This window comes from Strix uralensis, chromosome 2, assembly GCF_047716275.1.
Source record: "Strix uralensis isolate ZFMK-TIS-50842 chromosome 2, bStrUra1, whole genome shotgun sequence".
NCBI lineage: Eukaryota > Metazoa > Chordata > Aves > Strigiformes > Strigidae > Strix > Strix uralensis.
The window spans coordinates 121083508-121106567 of NC_133973.1; the positions used below are offsets into that span (position 1 = coordinate 121083508).

The 23060-nt window shown below is 40.7% G+C and overlaps 1 protein-coding gene across 7 annotated transcripts in view; it reads right to left on the minus strand.

Moving 5' to 3' along the window:
* ELMOD1 (ELMO domain containing 1) overlaps positions 1 to 23060 on the minus strand; it is a 49907-nt gene that overhangs the window by 25533 nt on the left and 1314 nt on the right. For 4 of the 7 annotated variants that reach the window (XM_074860144.1, XM_074860149.1, XM_074860142.1 and 1 more), the window contains exon 2: positions 7838 to 7932. In XM_074860144.1, the coding sequence (XP_074716245.1) occupies positions 7838 to 7854 (17 nt within the window). In that variant the 5' untranslated portion in view covers positions 7855 to 7932. Of the gene's footprint in view, positions 1 to 198; positions 340 to 7837; positions 7933 to 11102; positions 11179 to 23060 lie in introns of those variants that run through there. The other 3 variants (XM_074860147.1, XM_074860146.1, XM_074860145.1) reach the window with 3 other exon arrangements.

Below are 23060 nucleotides of genomic sequence, written 5' to 3' on the forward strand. Positions count from 1 at the left end.
CCACATGGTTGCAACCACCTTCCCCATTGCACAAAGATTAACTAATAAAAAAGGCATCTGCTAAAAACATGTCATTACAGCACACAAACACTACACCTGTGATTCACTAAAATATACTTAGCAGCTATTACTAATAAAGCAAACAAACACTAGTTTTGACTAGGTAGCTTAGAGAAGAAAGTTAGCCTTTGTGGATACCTTCAGTTTTCTACTACTCATCCATCTCAAGCTTACAACAGTTGAAATCTTCCATTTGTGACATGAACGGCATAAAAAGTAACACAAGTTTGTTTTCAAAGGGTTGTTCTTTATAAAAGGAAATTCTTGCTTGCAGAAGTCCTGTAATAAAAGCACACTAGTGATTAAATAAGACAATTTTTATGTTAGCTGTTATGCACTTCATGTAAGCAAAGTGGAGACACTGGCAGCTACAAAACGAAACAGCGTATCATGAACCCACACGGAAGTGTAGCATGAGCCACATGTCTGACTCAGCACCGTGGCATTAACTTCCAGTTTGAGAGTCCAATCTCAAACCTCCTGTCCACTCAATCTCTTCTGTGTTTTTGTTTCTTCTCCTTCTTGCCTTTGCAGGTTTTCTCAGCACATAAAACAGTGTGCTTCACCAGCAGTTTGTGTAGTCATGTACAGCAATACTTCAGACGCCGAGGTGAGCTTTAAGAACGAAGTATTACAGAATTGAAGGTGTTCCTCAGAGACTTGCACTCTAATCCTCCCCATTCCGGTACAAGCTCCTTCTCCTCCTGCATTACATGCAGCTGTACAGACCTACAGAGCTGTGTTCATACGTGCAAAGTGCATTACAAGAGTTCATATGAACATTTGTTCAGGTAAAACAAATTAAAAACTGCATAACAAGATGCTGATGCGCACAAGCCCAATCAACAGGCAGTTCCCTCGCCAAGGATGTTGCATGAGTGGAAACACATGCAGCCAATCTCCCATGAGAAGTCAGGGCTACACGTTCCCAGTCGTTGATGCCTTGGACATCAGAAGCTACCTGTTAGCTCCTGAGCAAGACCAACACAACTCAGCATAGTTCTCCAAACTTGGCTTGCAGAAAGGGTCACTGAACTCTGAGATCAATACTACAGAAAGTCATACTTGTTACCTGGACTCCAAGGGCACTGGGGGGGGGGGAAAAAATCAAGCCAACAAAATATTCTGAAATGAGTATTTCCTTGCATGCTTGGAAGAGACTTATGGAATACTACCCAGTACTTAAAGCTACCACCACAGTAGCCTGAAGTGCCACAGAAATGTAAAATCTTCTGTATAATTAGCAAACATCAGTTAAGGGCTGTTATATGCACCTATTTCATCACTCCTTCTTCCTTGCTCATCTACTTTTAATTCTTTCATGTCTTCCCTGCTGTATGTCACTAATTCTGAGCTCAGTTTTCTGCTAAGAATAGTTTTAACAAAAAAAGAATTAGGTAGTCACTACCTTGCAAGGACTACCAGGAATGCTGCAAAACCACACAAGCAACTGATCTCTATCAGCAATAATGGGGCTCAGCAGAGGTTCTGGCGAGCTCGCTTCCATGAGGGAGAGGATGAAGAAAGGGGGTTCTACAGTTGCTAGGATCTTTGCAAGACACAGAGAAATTTAGATCCACAAAGAGCAGAGTACTGCTGCTGCAGTCACAGCACTTCTCCACAGCACATGCTGCTCTGCCTGGGATAAGAAAGCATATGGCAGCAAGGAGCAGAGATAACTGAGCATATTGTTTCCCACCCTGACATTGCAAAGGGAAGGACAGAAGTGATTCTCAACAGGGGGTCTCAAGGTTTGCCCTTGACTAGCCCAGCTGATGTTGGGTCAGTGTGATGGGAATGGCACACATGATGGTTACTAGAATTTACATCTCTTTGCAATGACAGTATGACATCACATTTTGATTAAATCTGGCTTTTTATTTAAAGGTAACTGGCTCTAGGCAGCCTTCTCCATTATAAACAGGCAGAAGCAAAATTGAGCAAAGGATTCCAAAGTTGTCTAATATTTCTGTGAAGCTCTTCCCTGTGTGAGGTATGTTTGCCTAAATAGCAAGATGTATGAATAATGCAACATGCCGTATTTCAGTGACATGAAAGGAACTAGAGATTAATTACTGTGCAACATTTTTGAAACTAATAAAATAGAAGGGTGCTTATTCCCTCCCTCTGGTAATTTAAAAACCTTAGTATTTTCAGAACAGAACAAATACTTTTGGTAAAATGAAAACTTCAACTAGATACCCAATCCTAGTGACTGTACTTAAAACTGGGGGGGGGTAGGAAGCAAGCAAAAAACAACAAAAACTTCCCAAATCCACTAGTTTAAAAGAATAAAAGTCACTGAGTCTACTTACACATAATTTTCTTTCCTCTGTGTCCTATTTTAGATCCTATGGATAGGAAAGATTCTTACACAACTATTTTTCCTGAATTACATACTCAGCTCAGAGAATAAAGCATTACACATCAATATTTCCTTCCTGAGAATTCTGATTATGGCTTGAGAAGTCAAGGACACACTAGTTATGGATGACTAGCTGTCCAAATAGGTAAGCAAGTGATACTAACCCTGTTAGGAGCTAATTAACTTGACTATCTTTGGTTTATTTGTATAACTTACAGCGTTTACACAAGGTCAACCACGAAGTAATGTACCAATCACCATTTCTGCCATAGGCAAACCAGCTAATAGCTCCTTTAAAACACAGGAATTTTTTTTTCATTCTGTGCCTTTGCAGACTTGACAACTGAAAGCCACCTTATCTCTCCATTTAGACATGAAAGCAAGTCACCATGACAGCTAAGGAAGACTGAAGAGTAGTTTTTAACAGCAGCTTTCCACACTTTCCCAGCTCTTGCTTTTTGCTGACTTGATTTTCATTTTATCTGATGTGACTCCAGTAAGACAGAACTTATGCTTAAAATCTGCTAGTGCTTACAGACTGTTTTGCTGTAGATCAAGAGAAGGTGTCAAGTTTCTAGGATTTATTGAAAAAACCTAAGTATCTGCTACAGTTGGTTCTCCAAGTTGTTATTATTTCAGGTGTTTAAGATAAGTTACAAAGTGGAAGCATCACTGACAGACTCCTCAAAACCTCTTTACAAAAAAAGAAAGCACGGAAAGATTAAATATTTCACTGAGAAACAGTTTTATTTCATAAGTAATATTTCAGATTTAGGAATAATTCATATCAGAGCAAGCTGAGAAAGAAAAGAACTCTGTAACAGCTATCTTCATTTAGACATCACTTTGGATTAGAGATGAGCGTAAGTTTACTGTAGTTTAAGTCCTGTAGTTTACTGGCCAAAGCACTCCCCTAAATTTAGGGATTTAGAGCTATTCGAAGCCCTATACTGTCTGTTTAAAAAAAAGCTTCTCCTTCCACTGGAAAGCAGTAGCTATTGAAAGCAGGTAGATGAAAAGCCAGAGATCAGAGATGAACTTCTGTTAATTAAGGATCCCCCAGTCTAAAAATTATATTCTTTTAAGAGATCTAGATGTCAAAGTAGCTGTCATTTGTGCAAGCACAGCCCCTTTCTTTGCTATTCAGATGTGAAATACAGTCCTGGGAAAGGCAGGAACATAGGAAGTAATTCATATTGAGAACCGAGACTGCACAAGCAACCCATTCAATTTAGGATTTATTTTGAAGTTTTGCTACTGTTCAAATACTGTAGGACTTCGATTTATTAAAATCGGTCTTAATACATTGCACCACAACATGTATCTACTTGTATCTTTTTATTGTCTCATTTAATGGCTGAACTTTATGTTAGAAATGTACTGAGACATTTTTAAGTTACTTTTACAACAATTTTACTTTCCAGTTAAAGCAGAGCTGGTAACTGTCAGCAAAGACAGGTAATTTCATAGTTGAACCATTTTGCAACAGGTAAAGACTACCTTTCAGAGTATGTCTTAAAGACAAAAACCACACTCAAACAACCAACCCCTCCCAAAACTTAACCACCCACCCCACACCTCAAGTAAACACACATGTCAAGAGCAATAACACATTATTCTATAAGTTTTTTAAGGGATACTGCATACTTGTCTATTGTTCTAAATACCAGTAAAAACAAATTCATCACCTTCATATGAAACATAGTTTAGCCAGTGTTGTCAATGGCATGACGCAGACATCTTTTTACTTCCTTTAAATATGAGGATGTACAAGTGTTACTTGTATAAAACTAAGCAAATCACTTCAATTGTGGAAGAGCTGTCAGTGTCCAAAATTTTATCTTTTCCATTGCCTTTCATATGAGTCCCTTAAAGCTCCATATATTTGTGGATCATACTGATTGTACTCAGCCCTGCTGAGAAACATCTGGAGTGCTATGTTCAGGGCTGGGCTCCCCAGTACTAGGGAGACATAGACATACTGGAGAGAGTCCAATAAAGGGCCACGAAGATGATGAATGGACTAAAGCATCCGTTGTAGAAGGACAGACAGAGCTAAGGACTCAGGGGAATCTTATATAGGTGCATAAATACCTGATGGGGCAGTAAAGAAGACGGAGCCAGACTTCTCAGTGGTGCCCACTAACAGGGCAAGAGGCAATGGGCACAGACAGAAATGCAGAAATTACACTTAAACATAAGAATTTTTTAAAAAAATTTTGTTTTGTTACTGTTTTTAAATTGTAAAGGTCATCAGACAATCAGAACAGGTTCTTCAGAGAGGCTGCAGAGTCTCCATCCTTGGAGATGCTCAAAATGTGACTAGATACAGCTGTGAGCAACCTGCTGTTGCTGACCCTGCTTTGAGCAAGGGGATTGGACTTGGTAATTTCCAGAGCTGTCTTTCAACCTCACTAGCTACAGAATGGTTAAAGACTAAACAGGGCTTCTTAAATGGAAAGGTCTGGGGGGGAAAAAAAAGACAATTCACTGATATTAAATACAAAATAGACTATGTCAAGAGAAAGACAGGAGATGTTGAACTGATTATAAAAACCCATGTCAGTGGTCCAACAGATGAGTAGCAGGCACAGCAAAAGCAGCATGCAAATTACACTAACTCCTTATTATCTGTATGCAATGTTTTGTTTAGAAGACAAACTCCAGTAGCAATCAGAGAGCCCTGATGCAGCATGGCCTTTGATAGCAGCAGTAGAGACTACTGTGTGCCTCCAGTACACAAACCTAACTCAGAGCTGAGTGGTGAGTCTGTCTACAGGTGAGTCTTCTCTTACAAGCAGCTTGATTTGAAAGCCACTGTTGAAAGTCCTCCTTGGGTCTCCAGGTGAATAACTGCTGCATGAAGTTGCTGCAGGTAAATGACTGTCACTACTCAGGAGAGAGCAACTGAGGTTATCTTAACTTTACAGATGAAAGCCCTGCTCCTCTCTCCGTCTGTTTTATGGAATTTTCTGTGATGCAGTCAACAGACTTGCAGTTTGCATAGACTTAACTAAGCTCATTGGTTTTAAACACAGAGATAACCTATGCCATCAGCATCAGCTAGTCCAGTGTCTGTTCCATGTTGTGCAACAAGGAAAACACTGTGCCACTGAGCAGTCCTTGCCATCACTACACCACATTCAGCCCTGCATTTGATCTTCACAAAGTTAAGGATGTTTTTAACAAGCTCCTGGGGGGCTGCTGCTATGGGTAATGGACAAATACTAGGGGACACAATATATGTTAACTTGTCTATTTTCCAGCTGATTTCCAAGCTAGAAAGCTTAATATCCTTGTCTTCCACATATTGCAGGTGCAAACCTCACTGCCTTATTCCCTATGACACAAACCTGCAACAACAACACATACTGGGGATAGTGAGTTTTGTTGCAAGTGCTTTTCTTGGAGGACGACCCCAGTTTATTTCTTAATCTCCACATATTTCTTCTATACTCATATTTTGTAAATATAGTACTCATATCAGTTCATGTCAAAGGATTAACATAAGAAAATCCAGATGCTTGTAAGCAAACAGAATAGCTTTCCTGTTTCAACAGTGTTTTCCTATTTGAGGTGCTCTGTATTCCCACCCCCACCTCTTAATCTGACTTTCTGTTCAGCATTTGGAATACTGGACTTTCCATAACAAAGTCCTAGACTGTGATATTTAGATAAGCAATTACTTTTCAGAAGATCTACCTTGGCTACTTAAGAGAAGCCAACACCATTAAGACTTCTCAAATCCTCTAGGATTCACTGACTTCAGAAATACCATGGAAAGAAGGAGGTAGTTTCTTCAAGACAGCCTCAGGGACCCAAATATTCAAAACACCAGGCTTTCTCCAACATGGAAAAAACACCAAGGGGCCAGGACAGCCAAAGAAAGGCAAAACAGGCAGTTTAAAGAGAGAAGCAAAACATTTACTGTAGTTAGGGAAGAGCTGGCAGCTTAGAAGTTGTCAGCAGCTCAAATTCTCCATCAGGAGGGAGCAAAATACATTATGCTCAAAAGATACAAGGCCATTATGAGGGCAAAATTTAACACTCTCTGTGACCCCAGCCAGAAGCTCCCACCCCACCCACAGGATGGTAGAGTCCCATTTATGCAGGATTCATGGACTAGATCCCATACGGCACCAATTTGTGACCTTGGGCCAGGCTACTGAGCAAGTCCATACAGAGACAGAATGGTAAAAATTAGAGATGCAGGACTATTGAGATGGAAATCATTAGCAGGATCCAAGAAGGAAGGCTCCAACACAGGACACTGTAAAATTGTAAAGGGAAAAAGCACCACAGGGATGTTAGTCAGGCTAATTGTGAACCATCAGGTCACTGGACCAGTATCAATGGAGTTGGTGGAAGACTTAGGACCATCCAGGATCTGGGCCAGAGCTCCAGCGGCCAATCCTTTCCCTCCTGTCTGGTGCCAATCAGGGTGGTAAGCACACTAGTGCTTAGCCTAATGACTCATTAAACTTAGCTGTCTTTTGTGGGTGTTAGCAAATAAATAATTGCTTTATAGTTTTAACCTGTGTATGTCCTGCTTACAGAGCCCTTTTGCAGCTGGCTCAAGATACCTGAGGAAATGGACCCAAATGCTCCACAGAAATGCTGAAGCCAAGGCTGGTTTAGCAGCAAAATCATTACAGATGATCAGCCTAGAGGTAATGATGTTGATATCCACAGTGTACAAGATTCTTTGCTATAAACAGTCTAAAACGAGAAAAATATAGTGACAGATGCTCTCTACAGAAGCATATGTTTCAGCCCTCTTTGAAAAGGTTTTTCCCATCCACACAGAATATGATTTCTTTGGTTTATACACAAATTAAGCTCTTGATCTGTATTAGTTTCTAGGAGTGATCAACTCTCTCCCCTGACTATAGAACATGGGCTTTCTGCACCTACAGCTGGTGTCTGCAAGTCCCCCACTTACCCCTGGTTTATAGAAAAACAACTGCAAGTCCTATGTAGGAGCAAGTAATAGACATTTTTCTCCAAAGCAAGCACAATTGGCTTCAAAAACATTTGCACATCTTCACCAAGCATCTCCCCTCTCTACTTTCACAAATAACACTCCAAAAATCCAGACAGCAGACAAGAATGGGAAAGAAAGAACCCAACATTTTACAAGCACTGCTCTGTTACTGTTTCTCCTATCTTCCCTTGACATATCAGGCCTTGCTGATTTGATACATCACTGCTCCAATCCCACAAGACAGTTCCCACATTTCTTTGCTTCTATAAAGAACGGGAAAATTTAATTTTAAATTAAAATAGGTTTAATTAGTGAAATCTAGGTGAACAGAAAGCAATCTAGTATAAACTAGTTTACACACTTAACTCATTGCAGCACATAAGTAATTAGAATAATTTAAGACTTTTGAAAAGATACAGAACAGTTACCTCAGGAAGTGTTTCATGGTGATGGTTTGGTTTGTGTTGCTGGAGCCGTAATCTATTGATCACTGATGACCTCTTCTTTGCAGGTGATATCAGTGCTGCAGAAATAGAATTGAGATGTGTTTACTAACAGGAAAAAAACAAAAGAAGAAGTGATACTTCAGTTTTCTAAATTGCACTTCAAACAAACATCTATGGAAATACATGGGAAGGATGTTAAGAAATCTCACGTCAATAAAAACAAAATGAAAAATCATAATTCACTCACACTCTTCAGCTTGAGAACATACTTTGACCAGACTGTACTATCCATGTCTCTTTTCAGAAAAGTAAAAAATTTGAATAAGAGTATAGAAATAAGTGAGAAAGCTTGAAGAAAAATCTAGACAATTTCAAACACTTGTTGTGTTCTTCAAACACCTGTCTGGATCACAGCAGCTTCCAAGTGGCAGTTTCAAGAGACACTTGTCTCTCCCATTAAAATCTCTCCCTTCCCCAGAATTCGCAATAGCGTTTGGAGACCTCGGGTAAAAGCAGCATGTAAGCAAAGAGCTACTACTGGGTCCCGATTTAATACACTACAGGAGATGTCAGATAATCAATTTTCCTGGTGACCAACTTTATTAAATTATACATATGAGGTCTTAAAATAGATACAGTTGACCAGGTTGCCCATCCGTTCTGAAATCTGGTGTACTACAGTTAATTTTCATTATGATTACCATTTAGTTCAGGTAGTGGAAAGGAACAGGAAGAATTCAGGAAGAAACAATAATAACCATGCCCATATACTGCAGACTCTCCCCAGTCACCACCTCTTTATTTCAGGGTTCTAAGATGCAGTATTCACATACAAGTGGCATTTGACTAGGAAATGCAGACTTCTCAGATTACTGTACTTCATATCCTGTAAAAGGCAATAAAATATCTTCACTTGCTGCCAGAAAACAGGGTACTGCTACACGTCTGCTACTGGGACAGCTTAATCCAACATTTAAAGGGAACAAAACCACACTTTCAAGCTCTGTACTAGTACAAATCACACACAAAGGCCTGAATGAAAGCTGTGCTGTCAAGAAATCATTTAAGAGCCCATTCTTCATTAACACTGCATGCAGCATGCTGACAGGTACCTGAAGGCCTTAAAAAATCTGGCCTCTTTTGTCACAAAGTTATAAATCTAGAGAACCTCAAATCTATTTTCTTTTGCAGGACCTGTTGGCACTGATGGGATAAAAATCTTCTCACCCTACCTTGTTCTCATATTCTTTCCCTTTTGTAACTTGCAAGTTTTACATTATGCTGCTGCCTGCTGACAGGAACAGAACAAGCATTTAAGATCAGAAAAATGCAGCTATCTTGTTGGATTACATCACATACAGCTTGCTAAAAATACATAATCCCTGAACTGTGAAAGCTTCATTCATTTATATGGTTTTTGACTGGCTGAATCATGTTGCTGTCCCCTGAATACAGCTGTAATTGGTGCTGGCTGCAGTGACACCTGCTTGCAAGGGGAGAGAGATGCTAACATCAAACTCTGGTTCATTAATGAACACAGTAGGCAGGTTCCTAACACTTCCTGCTACAGCTTTTGATAGGTCTTCAACGACAGCAAGCACAGGACACAGGCAAAAACTGGAGGGGATGTAACCTGCTCCCCTTCTCCAGTCTAATAAATTGCTGTTGAAAAGATACAGTTTGTGAAAGATTCTCACAGCTGAGTCTCAGCTTTTTAGCATCAACTTGAACAAAGGAAGCTTCACCACAATATTTGACCCATAAGGGCAGCACTGTAAGGAACACACCAGAAATGCCAGGAGCTATCAAATCAACCCCCTCTAAAAGTGTGTGCTGGCCTCAGCCTCTGAGGTCAGCTCTTTCTTGATTCTGATCAAGGTCCTTGCTGAAAATGATGCTGCTTCTTTACTACTGGTTCAAAGGGAAGAGAAGTTCCACTTGCCTGAACTCCAGAATTGGCTCATTCAAGTGTGGCATGGTAGGAGCTTCAAGACTCTCTCCCTTCAAGAACAGTTACCAGTTACAGCCAATTATAAATTTGTTTTGAATGCTCATTAACAATTAGATTGTTTCAAAAAACGTTTTTTAAGTGGTCAACAGTGCTGTTCATAAACCCCTGGCTTGTACCCAGAAAACTAAACTCAAAGGAAGGTCACTGGCTGCAAAGAAAAAGCATAAGTAAGTGACACAACAAGCATGACAAGTGGTTAAACTGTCAATTTTGGATCTCTTGAAAAGCCCACCCTTGGAATTACAAGAATAACTATCCTTGCTCTCGCTCTTTTAATTAAAAGGCGGGGGGGGGGTGTGGGGGAAGTCACCAGAAAGAAAGAAACTCTACCACTGAAGTCCTTATGCCACAGAAGTCAACATCAAAGCCCTCCAGATCAGAGAGGAACAGATCACCCTGCAGGCTTCAGCAGCTAGTCCCCTACAGCACAGGCCCAGCCAATAACCAAGTGATAGAAAGGCTATGGCCTCAAAAGCAGTTTCCTCCACTGTAGCCCAAAGCAATCAAATTCCACTTGACTCTACCCAGAAGGTTTTCAAGACCTAGAGACAAGACTTCCAGCACAAACTCCAGTACAGTGAGTCTATGCTGCTGTCTTGGTTCATAAAGTAGAAAGTTTAATGTCTGGCAGAGAGGCTTTGTAAATGCTGTCATCTGCTAAATACAGGGATAGAAACTAATGCCATGCTCTGGGATTCTTGCAACAGTTCACTTATGTGGACACACACATACATATGGCATTAACTACTGACATCTAGGCTAGACTGGGAAGCCAAATCAGAGGATGAAAATTTATACTCATCTTCAAACAAGTAGGACTGGAGGGCAGCATTCCCCATTTCCGTAATACCTCCACAAGTGATCCTCTAGAGGAGTTCAGTAAAGATTTTCTCTGAAGCATTTAAAGTTACTGCAATTCACAGCTGAGTAAGTTCTACTATTCATAAACTTGTAGAGCCACAAGATCTAATTTCTGCCAACCTCTTTTCCTCTCGAAATGTATTAGATTTCTATTAAGTGAAAAAAAGAAGTAAAATCCCATACAAAATAAACTAGTACTCTGTTTTACTTCCAGTAAAGTTGTTACAGCATCTCAATGAACAAGAGCAGCAGCTATAGCTTTGGACAATATTTACATCACTTCAGAGTTTGGCTGAAAAATTTCAGTCAATTGCCATTAGGTGTGTTTAGGAAAAAAAAAAAGTATTTGTGGTCAGGGAAAGGGACTTGACTTACAGCCTTCTGTTTTCTTAAGGAAAGAGTTTCCTCAGCAAGTTGGATGTCTGCAGATCAGGAAGGTTTTCAAGGTCCACTTGTGGGAAAGGAAGATACATATGAGAAAAAGACTTCTACAAGTGACAGGACAATGAATGTTTGTGAGCTTGTTGAAAGAAAGAGAACAATTATACAATTTAATTGAGAAGTTAATAGCAGTTATGGATTTGGGGAGACTGAAATACAAGTTTCTGAAGACTCAGCTACCTGCACTTTTGAAATAACACTTTTGTCAGAAAGTGTGAGACTCACAGCAGAACACCCAGAGCCAGCAGGTACCCAGAGGGGAGCAGCCTGTTGGACACAGCACCCACCCACCGCTCTGAGCGCCTGAGCTTGCGCTTGTACATGGTTTCACTGATGTGAACTTGCAGCTGTGTTTTTATGCATCTTAAGAAAATGCTGCAGCTTTAAGTTATAGACAAATTTTCTCACTGGGGAACCTGCAAAATACTTCCCCTCTTTTCCTTTTGTAGGCAGCTTTTCAGCCTTTTCTGATTTTAAGTCATGCAGCTGGAGTAAACCTAAGGACAAGTAGGTTTGACTTTGTTAGCTATCTTTCATTAATTCCCTAGAAGTAGCTTACACCAACAACACAGATCTGCCACTGAAAACCTCTTGGCCCTATATTTAAAGTTTGCTCTTTGGCATAAGGAGACTCATGTTCTAAGACTCTAGATTGAGGATGACTGAGCAAGGACACAGTTTGGATCTCCCATATGCTCCAGTTTCTCAGCTTGCAGGATTTTATCCCATACCACACCACTTCCACAAATCAACCTCCTCCTCCCTCCAACAACACACCCACGTACCCATTCACTGCCAATTGTTTAATCCAGTTTATCTTAAACCAGATAGGAGTTTCCCCTCCTAAAACTAGTGGCAGCTTTTCTTGGAAGAGAAGCAGTACTACACAGAACAGCAAAACTATTACTAGATCTGTCTCAAAATATAAATGAAGCTTTCCTTAAATAAACATTAACTATTTGAATTCTTGCAACTCTACGATCTTTTAAGTAGTAGCAGAACATGCATCAATCTGAAAGGTTAACAGCTGCTGGAGGCTGAAAGAACTCAAGAATAAGCCTTAAAAGTCACCTCTTTATCTGAAACTGAGGGTTTGCTTTGTTTGTCTTCAAGAAAGCTGAAGATACAGCTGAGGGAAAAAGTTGGGTTATTTAATATAAATCACCATATTTGCAGAGTAAAATGTAAAACCAAGGTAATTTTTTCACAATGTTTGTCTTGCAAGATAATGACTCACCTGGCATATCAGAAGCATTTTTAGAAGGTTTATATTCTAATTATAAAGAAAGAATAGCTGTGCTGAAGAGACAAATTATCAGAACCATTAAGATGAGCAGGCTGAATATAGGTCTTCATGTGGATCATTACAGTTCATCCAAACTTTCCTTCTCACAAAAAAAAAAAAGGACATGTTTGAAATAGAAGGCAGTAATTGCATCTGCCATCTTGAGTGCAGAGAAAAAAAAAATCATTCATTTATTTTTAGGTTTAGTTGTTACAGTTTCAAAGTAGATTCTTCTGAGCTGAATGCCACCAACTACCATCATGATGCTGATTTCAGGTTGCAACTTTTCTTTCCAGTAGCATCCTGTGTTGCCACTTATCCCTCATTCACCTCAGAAGTCTACGTGTATTTATTTGTGAGGGACAACAATTATGTCACCAAAAGTGTTTTGATACTGTATATTACTTTTTTTTTTTTCTGATGGGAATGTTAATGCTTCTCTGTCCTGAACACCAATCTGCGATAACTAGAATTAGAAAGGGAAGAATGGGTGATATACATTATGTGATGTCCCTTGAGGTCCTCGTGGATAGCAAGCAGGCCATAAGCCAGCAGTACGCAAAGACAGACAACAGCACCCTGGGCTGCAAGAACACAAGCAGAGCCGGTAAGTAGATTGAGGGGAGGAATTATCTTCCTCTGCTCAGCACTTTTTTGACCGCATTTAGGCACTGTCTAGTTTTGGGCCCCAGCAATACACAAAAGACAGCAATAAATTTGAGACAGTTAAGCAGAGGCCACTGAGATGATGGGGGCAGAGACAGCTTTGGGGAGCAAGCATAACAGCACCTCCAATGCATACAGGGAGGTCATCAAGAGGTCTTAGATGGACTCTTCAGTTCATGCAGGAAGGTGAAAAACAACAGGCATAAACTTAAACAGAAGAAGTTCAGCCTGGATATAAGGTGAATTTTCTTCTCCCAAGAGGACAGCCAGGCAGTGGCACAGGTTTCCCAGAGAGCTTGTGCAGTCTCCATCCTTTGATGGTTTCAAGCCCCAATTGAATGAAGCCCTGAGAAGCCTGACCTCAGAGCTGACCTTGCTGTGAGCAAGAGGCTGGGCTGGATACCCTCCGAGGTCTCTTCCTGTCTTTGATTCTCTGCTTCCCCCCCAGTCACTATTATGGGGAGATCTCGGATATATAGAGTGCTTGGGTATAATTTAGGATAACAGTTAGGGTGCCTGACTCCTTGCTATTTTATTCGTTTAAGAGCTACCAACTTCTCACTAAAATCCTGTCTAATTTGCAGTGTTTTCCATGAAACAAGCTTAGCTTGAGGATGGAACAAGGTTACTCCCTCTACCTCATCTCTACCCACTGTTCCCACCCAAAAGCCTCCACCACTCAATTTGACCATAAACAAGTCATTTCAGGGAATCTACAGTTCAAGAATAAGAGTCTACAAGAGTCCTGCCAGTATCAACGTAACACACAAAAACCCCAAATACAAATAAAACCCCAATAACTCTAGGACCCCAATTTGGTCAAGCCATACTAACTCTCAGCAGGTATTGTTTAATCAGGCTATCCCAGGGAAGAGATACATACCTACTTGCACCTTCCAACTTGCATTCATGCTCAGAAGTGGAATAAAAGTAACTTTAAAATGTATTTTTAAACCCAATAAAAACAGAGGATCTTTGACCATCTTGGTTGCAGCAGTCGCAGCACAGTCATTTATAGGTCTTTCAATGTTATAGCAAGAACAGTGCTTAGACCTCTCCAACTCAGAACACATCCTGGGAAACGACTGTATTGCTGAAAAGGCTCTCAGGAACAGGTCACCTCAAACCCCAGTTTCATGGAGTTCAAAAGTGCTTTGTATTGGCTCAGAAGTGGCTTTGCCCGACACCAACAGCCAGCCACTGGCAGGACCCACCTCAAAGATCTACAGTGGATGCCTGTTTTGTGTGAGTTCAGTTTCCCATCTCACGACAGAAGGGTATTTTCATTTTTGTGTGCCCAAGATGAGGCTGTATTCAAGCATTCTGTAGAAGAAAGTCTTAGAACAAAATGTCACACTTGATTGATGAAGTTAATAAGCAAGACTTGACTTCAGTCACACTGTCACAGATAATAAGATTTTTTTTCTCTCTCCTGATCTCCATCACACATTGACATTTTATGTTTCTGTATTTCACTAGGAGAGTGAGGGAAACAGTAGACATGAAGGCAAAATTCACTGAATTTTATTCCTGTCTAAAAGAGCCTGTGAGCATGAGGACATACAACACAATTAAGCAATACAAAGAAAGGGCCCTGAATAAAAGCTTAAAATCACAGCAGAGTTGGGAGGGTGAGAGCACAAAAAATCCCTTCCCCCAAGGCACAGAACAGTGCTTCAAAAGTCTCTAATTCTATAGTCCTAACTTAGCACTTCATTTCAGTCCATTACTGCCACTTTAAAGTGATAAATAGTGTCACAGGTGTAAGTCAGAAATAAGGAAGCATCAAGAGGGTCTTACAGTCCCTGTAAGAGACAGTCACTTAGGACTGCATTTGGGTTCAAGAAAACTTACTTGTCAAGTCTCACATGGCAAGTTACCTCTAATACCATCCAGTTCAGCCTACACACTGCAATTTCTCAGTAGATTTTTGCTCAGTGATAACCCACAGTTTGATGAAGATAAACCAAAACTCAGTACTGTAGAAGCATCTCCACAGTTCACTGTTGATCTCTGCCCTTTAAAAGAAAAATGCTATGGTTCTGTACCTGGCTTTTTAAACCAAATGAAATCCCAAAAAATCAACAAAGGAGATGTACATGCATACAGACATATTTTGCATGCAGAACTGTGGCAATAATCTACTTTTACCAATTTCTATTAGCTCCGCTCTATTACAATGTTGAAAGAGGTTGAGGAGAAAATTATATTAAGTCACTTCAGGTCACCAGTGAAGACTTCACTGGGTACATTCTATTTCTAATACTAAATAAAAAGTTAAAAAGCAGAGGAAGCTCTCCACACCCCAGAGTACTGTAAACTTCTAGAAATGTAATCAGATGCTTAACTTCAACAGGACTTAAAGTATTCAAGTGTTGCCTCTGTCTATAACGTTTCCATCCTTAACAAGCCTACTTTACTTATTGAAGAAAGTGTATTTTATTCCAGAGAGGCCTGAGTAAATGATATACCAGCTAAAAATTAAGTCTCATACTTGAAAACAGCCTTCAACACCCAGCAATCCCCCCTCACCTTCATGCATTATAAAAAGGCATCATTTTTAGCCACTTCTCATGAACTTTCAGTTGATCACTGATGAGTTCACCCAGGAGAACAGCAGCATCATCTGGGTGACTCGTGTGTGCCTATATGATTTGCAGTGCAATGTTTCTGGCCTACTTGCTCTGTTTCCAGACGCACCGTACAACAGCTTGTACTGCGAGAAAGTCTGCTCTAAATAAAACATCACACTTCGTAGCAACATTCCTTCAAGTTTAGAATAAATTCTACAAGACTGGATGCATAAAATCCAAAGGGCCTGCCTGGTTAGCTCCCAGACTAATTACTGCAGAAGCTCAATGGAAAAAAACCCAGAATGACTATTTCCAGAAGTGAATGACTGATGCTCTTTTGCCTTTCCTTCTTGGTTTCCACCTCATTGCGTAGATGAGAAGAGGGTACAAGGTAAAAGGCAAAGATTAAGTATTCACTTGCCACAGAAATTAACTAGTCTAGATCTGCTTTAGAGCCCTACCAATTCCTAACATGCAGTAGTTTGTGGGGAAGAAACATCATCCTATCAATGGGTCACATGCGGATCCACAATGTCAACAGAATTACACCAGAGATGCTTGTTCCATCCTTTCCCCTACCTTTCCAACATCTGTTATATTTGCTTAGACTAGGTAGAGTCAATTCAGCTGTTGGATCAATAAAACCTCACAACAAGCATCAGCCTGAAAGCATGTAGAACTAAGGACTTTCATATTTATTTTGTTATCTGACAAAAAAAAAAAAATTAAAACAAGGACACCAGAGGTGTCGGGACAAAAGCCAGACAAAGCTTTCAGGCTAGAGGAGCATAAAGCAATTTATTTACCAGGAACTTGGTGAAGGTCAGACAATTCATACTGATCGAACAGAAAATTGCTCCCTGTGGTGCCCATTTTTCCCATCACTGCATCCAGATTACTTTGGCATGCAAACAACAAGTTTTCCACAGAGCTCTCTGAGACAGACACACAAGAGTAGGGTACATGAGAGTTTCTGCATTCCCTTCTGTAATTTTACGGATGCACTGTTCCCTAAAACAGGATTCAAGAATAATGACCTCCCATGCAGTAAGCCAGTTAGATGATGTCATGAAACACCACATCTGTGAAACTGTGAGCATCCTATAACAAGTGTTATGTACCAGCCGTTAGCTGCCTGCGGTCCTGCAATCTGCAGAGGGACCACAATAAATGAGCAACATACTTAATCTGCAGACAAAAGGTCTGAAAATCCCACTTTTTTTTTTTTTTTTTTTTTTTGCAAACTTCATGGCCTACTATTTCATCTCCTGTTTGCTGCTCAGTGAGATGTTCTGCATCCCAGGAGACAGGAAACCAGGACAACTTCAAGTACATAACCTTGCTGGAAGCTCTGGTTACGCGCTTGCTGCCCAGAAGAACACATGCAGGGTAGATTGCTCTGGTTTTACCAATGTCTGGGGTGAGGAGAAGTGGAAGAAATAATCTATTTGCCCATGGAAACCAGAAGGTTTACTTGAGTTTCTGCAATAAATATTGCAAACTCCATGCTTTGGTTGAAACAGGTTTAAGCCCTTCTTGAGGGAAAAGTTTTGGATTGCAACATGGTCCAAAAAAAAAAAAAAAAAAAAATCACTTTAGGGTCATCTTCCCAAATCTGTTGTTCAGACAGGCCTATGTACCAGCAGCTACCAGTCAACTCGAAAGAGTCACAAGCATCTTACCAAATTTTCATTTCCATTAACAAGGGCTGTGAACGACTGCAAAAGTGACTGTATTAAGACTCACTACACCCTTCTGTAGCTTAAGCTAACTCCAAGCAGCACCAAAATCTATAAGTAGTGGAGAAAGAAAGCTAGGATAGAGTTTGGCAACAGGGACATTCATAGCAAGGAGAGATACAGTAACACAAACACCTCTCTAACATGGTAAAGCAAAATGAAGAGGTGAAGATCTGCAAAAGGTAAAGATGGAAACAATCGTTTGAAGGTCAGTAAAGTTATACCAGCTGGTTAAGAAAGGCTTATGAAACACACTTTCAGGCATGGCCCAGGAACCATCCTTATGTAGTAACTGCACAAGATGCCTTTGCTCAACCACGCAGGAAAAAAAAGTCAGTGGCAAGGGAAGCGTGAGGTACCATGGTGCTCTCCTTCCCTCTGCCACTTCCTGCTTGGTCCTACCAGGCATTTGCTTTCTTTTAGGTGCCCAGTCTCAGATAGAAAAGGATGCTGGCAAGGATTTGATAGCAAAAAATTGGAAAGAGGGGAGAAGACAACATGGGAAGAGAAGAGAAAGAAGAGACATGAAGACTGTTGGAAACTGTTCCTGCAACACCATTACCGAGGTGAAAGAAGAACAGCACAAAGCCAGGAAGAATACAAACTAGGACAGGATGATTGACAGCACTGGCATAACGCACTTATTCTTAACACAATGCAACACTGAAAGTCTTCTTCCTTCAGCATGTCTTTCTACTTGGAATAATGGGGCATACATTTTTTATAGTTTTACCCTTTACCTCATAAGTGTAAAGTGAGTTAGAAATATTTCTAAAAGAAAATAAATAAAACAAGTTTCCAGAACACTAGCAGCAGATACACCCATAATAATTCAGTAATATGAACTGATCTCATTCTTGAGATGGCAACCTGTATGATATAGCACAATGTGCGGACCCAAATTTTCTCCAGACTCAGTGGGTTGGTTGTTTTCAGTGGGTTTTGTTGCTGTTGGGTTAATTTTTGCACTGAACAGTGACCACAATCTCATCTTTCATGCTTTAGCTCTAGTCCCAAATTGTTTGGCTTGCATATGATGTTAACTGGATGTTCAAGATGCACAAGAGCACTCCCTTGCTCACGCTGCAGCACTCAACTCCCACTCTGGAAGAAAAATATCCCCAGAGTTTCAAATAATCCCTACAGCAAGACAAATAAGGAGGGTTGGGAAGAAAAGCCACTCCAGCTGAAACAGGCTATAGTATAAAAAAAAAAGCTGAAACATTTTTCCCTCCCAAAGGGAAAATCTCAATCCAGCAGTTCTAGGGCATCTCATTAGCATATAGGTGCCTAAAGACTCCAAAGACTATGTATAAAAACAAGCCCCGATTCAAAACATTTGTACTGTAGGTGGTCAGGTTCAAAGAACATTGTTACTATCTCAGATCCTTGGAGATATTGTTGTGGTCCTCCACCAAATAGTTGTAGCAGATTGCATGGACTTTTCTTAATTTGCGCCCAGGGTATCTCCTGTTTTCCATATCTTCCTCTGGAACATCATCCCTCCTCTCCCTCCCTTCCTTCCTCCTTTCCCTCCTCTCCCTTCCTCCAATGGTTCAGCAAGAACTCCTCTTTTCCTCCTTCAATCCATCTGTTCTTGTCAGGCTGCCTTAACACTGACAGCATGAAGGCCTAGCAAGCCCAAATTTAACAAACCCCACATTGATCTTAGTGTTTCAGAGGCACAACCTGTTTGATGGCACGCATCCAAGCCAATGTTGATATGGATGTGGCTTTGTGAAAGCAGAGTGGGAGAGGGAATAAGAGACTTGCTCTTATAACTGCCTACCAGAGCTATGGAAGAGGACTACAGTTTCCATGACCACAGGACTGCTTTGTACTAAGGTGCCCAATTCCCATCACCTGCATGCCCATCTAGTTGTACAAGTATTATCAGTGCAGTAACAAACTGTTGCTACACCATGGACAAATCTCAATACCTGAAACATCCTGAAGGACAATGAAAGGTAGGGATTTCTTTTTGGTTTTAAAATATAAATAAGACTACTGAAAAGAAAAAAAAAAAAAAATCAGAGGCAAAACTGTTTGCTATTAGTGCAACCTGGAAGTGGCCACAGGAGCTCTTGCTCAATATGCTGATCCCAGTAGCATCACAATTTGGGGGTTCTAAGAAACTTCTCAGTTCACTTTTGGCAGACTCAGACACAGGCACGCAATATGGGTTTGTGTGGCAGATGGTGTATATGCTAAGGAATAAGACCTATGTTCGTGAAATTGATAGCCAGTTGTACACAGTCCTAAATAAGCATTCTTTACAGAAACAGCCTTTCTTCCTTATGCACCTTCAGAAGACTGTTAACTGAGTGGATTAGCAGCGTGATACAGGGAGCTGTGGAGACAGGATGTCATATAACTAATTTTCTTAGGTTTGGTCCTGTCCCTTAATCTCTCTACCTGAACATTCTTCCCTGGAGAAGCAAAATACATACCTACCACAGGAGCTACAGCTACATCAATGCATAGCACAGACCAACTGAAGTGGGTCTGCCAAGGAAAAAAATGGTGCCAAGCATATGAAATTGAAACTGCATAGATGAGGGAAAGGCTGTTTGTTTTTTAAACAAAACACCCAATACAGATGCTGGAGTAGCTCCAACCTGGTCCCTGGGACTGAATGCCAAGTCGCAGTTGGTGTGCTCCCAGAACAGCCCCTCCAATTTATTCTCAGGTGCTCCAAGACTAGTCCACAAAATGAGATAAAGAACAAAAAGGCAGGGACAACTGGGACATTTGCTTCAAAACCACACTCTCTGTCTCAGCTAAAACATTAGTGTAGATATGTATATTAAGACTAAAAATGCCTGTGAAGTAATTCTAGGTACAGTATCACCAGAGAGGGGAGAGCTCACAGGTACACAGTTTCCTATACACAGCCATGGGGACCACAGTATCCTGTACCTCCTAAATCTGCTCTAAGAAGTTGCAAATTCACCTGCTCAATCTGCCAATTGTTTTCAATTCCAGTCTTTGCACCTCCTGTATCTCTCCTGTCCTCCAGGCTCCTTTGTACGTCTGTGACTGTAGCTGGCTGAAGCAGAATGGAATGATCTGCAGACAGATTAGGACATGTTAAAAACACCATGCCCAACCACTTGGTTCCACTCAGGTACTATACCTACTATAAGAGCTGGAAACTATCCTCTTGAAGGGCCTCTCAGCTGTAACAGAAAGCTGAGAAGTGTTTGCTCACGTTCTGAAGGGGAGTGGGACATAGCACTCCAGAATAAACTGCCAGAAATGTCTGAAACTACAAACTTGGTGTGGGGCTCTTCATTAGTTTTATGCTAAAGTGGATGAGAACTGCTCACTCAATTACAGCTGAAAGGTACTTTTAAGAATCCAATATCTTTCATGCAAGACTCAGTAATCGACTGGGAGTGCTCCCTGAGCAGGACTCCTGGTTTAGCTTCATTGGGAGAGTTCAGGTCTCTTGTAGTGAGACCGCTCCAAGACAGGAGCCACCACGAGGCAACTGGAGAAGGTCTCCAGAGGATGTGTCAGATACTCAAGCTGGACGCAAGCCAAATCGCTAGTGTAAACATTGGCTTGAAACAAATTATGGGTAAGTCAAACAGGTCAGTTTACCACTAAAATGCTTGCTTTGCCTTGAAAAGGAGTGCTCCCACAGTCCAAAATGCAACTGAGGAAGCTGTTCCCACAGCCTCTGCTGTCAGACTACTTTTTCCACCACCTGACAGGAACAAGCAGAGTTTCCACCTTGGGCTCAGGCTTGACAAATCCTATGGTGCAGCACAGCTTCTCACTCAGGCTCAGTTACCTGACTGAACTCATATCATGTTACATGGATGCTGAGGATGCTAAGCCCAAAGCATAGCCTCAGTTCTGCACTACCACAACTGTTCTCCACATCTCTTTACATCAGTCTCATTTTTTATTTTTCCTTACTTTATCCTTCTTTCCTGATTGGAATCTCACCACCTTGATTCCTTCCCAGTATTCCAGCAAACCCTACCCTGGAGTTTACTCTTCTTGCCTCCTGGCCAAAGCTTGCATTCAAGGAGGGTAACAGATAGTTCATGCAGTCTTTTGGCCTACATCACCGAGCAAAAGATTTCAAAGGAATGTCAAATAAAACAAGCTTTCCAATGAACAAGATTTTAATTTCATTAAAAAAATTAAAATAAATAGAGTCTCATGAGCCAGAGGGCATTAAATTCAAGAAGATTTGATCTCCAGGCAGCCCAAGCTTGCTCTTCCCGCCATCTTCTGCTAACACTTCAAATGACCCTTTGGGAAAAATAAAGCTTGCCTGGCTCTGTATAGCACTTATGCCCTGTCTGTACAACTAAACAAAATTTTTGTTAACATTGGTTACAGCTGATCACAGCTTAACTGTAAGTACAAGTTCTCCGAACACCTTTAAAATACAAGATGATTTAAATACTAGCAGCAGTCTGGAGCCCTACACACACCAGCATTTTTGCAACAGCATTTTCTCCGCTTCCATCACTGCAAGCAGCAGCAAGACTCTGTTTGTGCAGGGGAAATTATAGATAACAAAATAACCTCCTAATGCAACGTAGCCCTGAAGTTTCCCTGCTTAAGTATAGCTTAGCTCAAGGGACAGTAATTCACCAGCAAGAGTGACAGAAAGATGTTTGATCAGAGGCAATTCTTAGGTTCACAAGTGTCAGCACAGCTAATGTGATGCTGTCCCACAGCTAATAAAGCCCTGTCTCAAGAGCTGAGCAGGCAAAGGATTCGTAGATACTTTGGTTCTATGCTTTGCCCTATCACGTTTCACACTAGCAGAACATGTTTTACTGTATATCAGTGAACCTGCAGGAAAGTTAACAAATGTATTCTGTTACATTATTTTTCCATTGTTTAGTGCTTTCCTGGAAATATTTTCTGCTGGTTTTCTGTCTAGAGTGATACATACAGCATCAGATGCTGTCACATGATTCCACTCCTGAAAATCATAGGCTTCTGTCTCCGAGCATCTATTAGGCTTGGTGATAAGTCAATTGTAACAGCAATGTGGTTTAGCATTAGTTTTAGTTAAAATGCTGCTTAAAATGATATGCAAATTATGAGACTTGATCAAGTCAAAAGATATTTCTAGATGTAACTCCACCTGTTCAGTTTGGAAATGCAGCGGTCCACATTTTTTAAGAAAGTCGAAGAAAAGCAGGCTCTCTTAAGAATCAGTAAGTCTCCTCTGTACTTCCTCTTTGCTAAATAGACATAAGTATGCTACACCTACCAAATTACTGCACATTACGAGTCTTTTGCTGTTCTTGTCTTAGGGCCATGAGATGTTCTTATCACAAGCACACTCAACGGCTTCAACTATTCACAGATCTACCAGTACAAAGTAACGTTCTTTAAAAATGCACAATGAAATGTTTGAAAGAAATGGCAAACAGTAAGCTTGCTGTAGTGTATAGGGATGATGCGGGATTTAAGAGATGCCATTTCTTCTATTCTGCTTCATTTTAGGATAAATTAGGATAGCGGGGGGCGGGGCAGAAGAAAGAAGAATGAAAACCTGGATTTACTAAAGCATGCAAGCTACAAAATAAATTTCTTTCAGTTTCTAAAATGGCTCCTTTGTTTCAAACGCCTTTGTCACAAAAAAACCCAG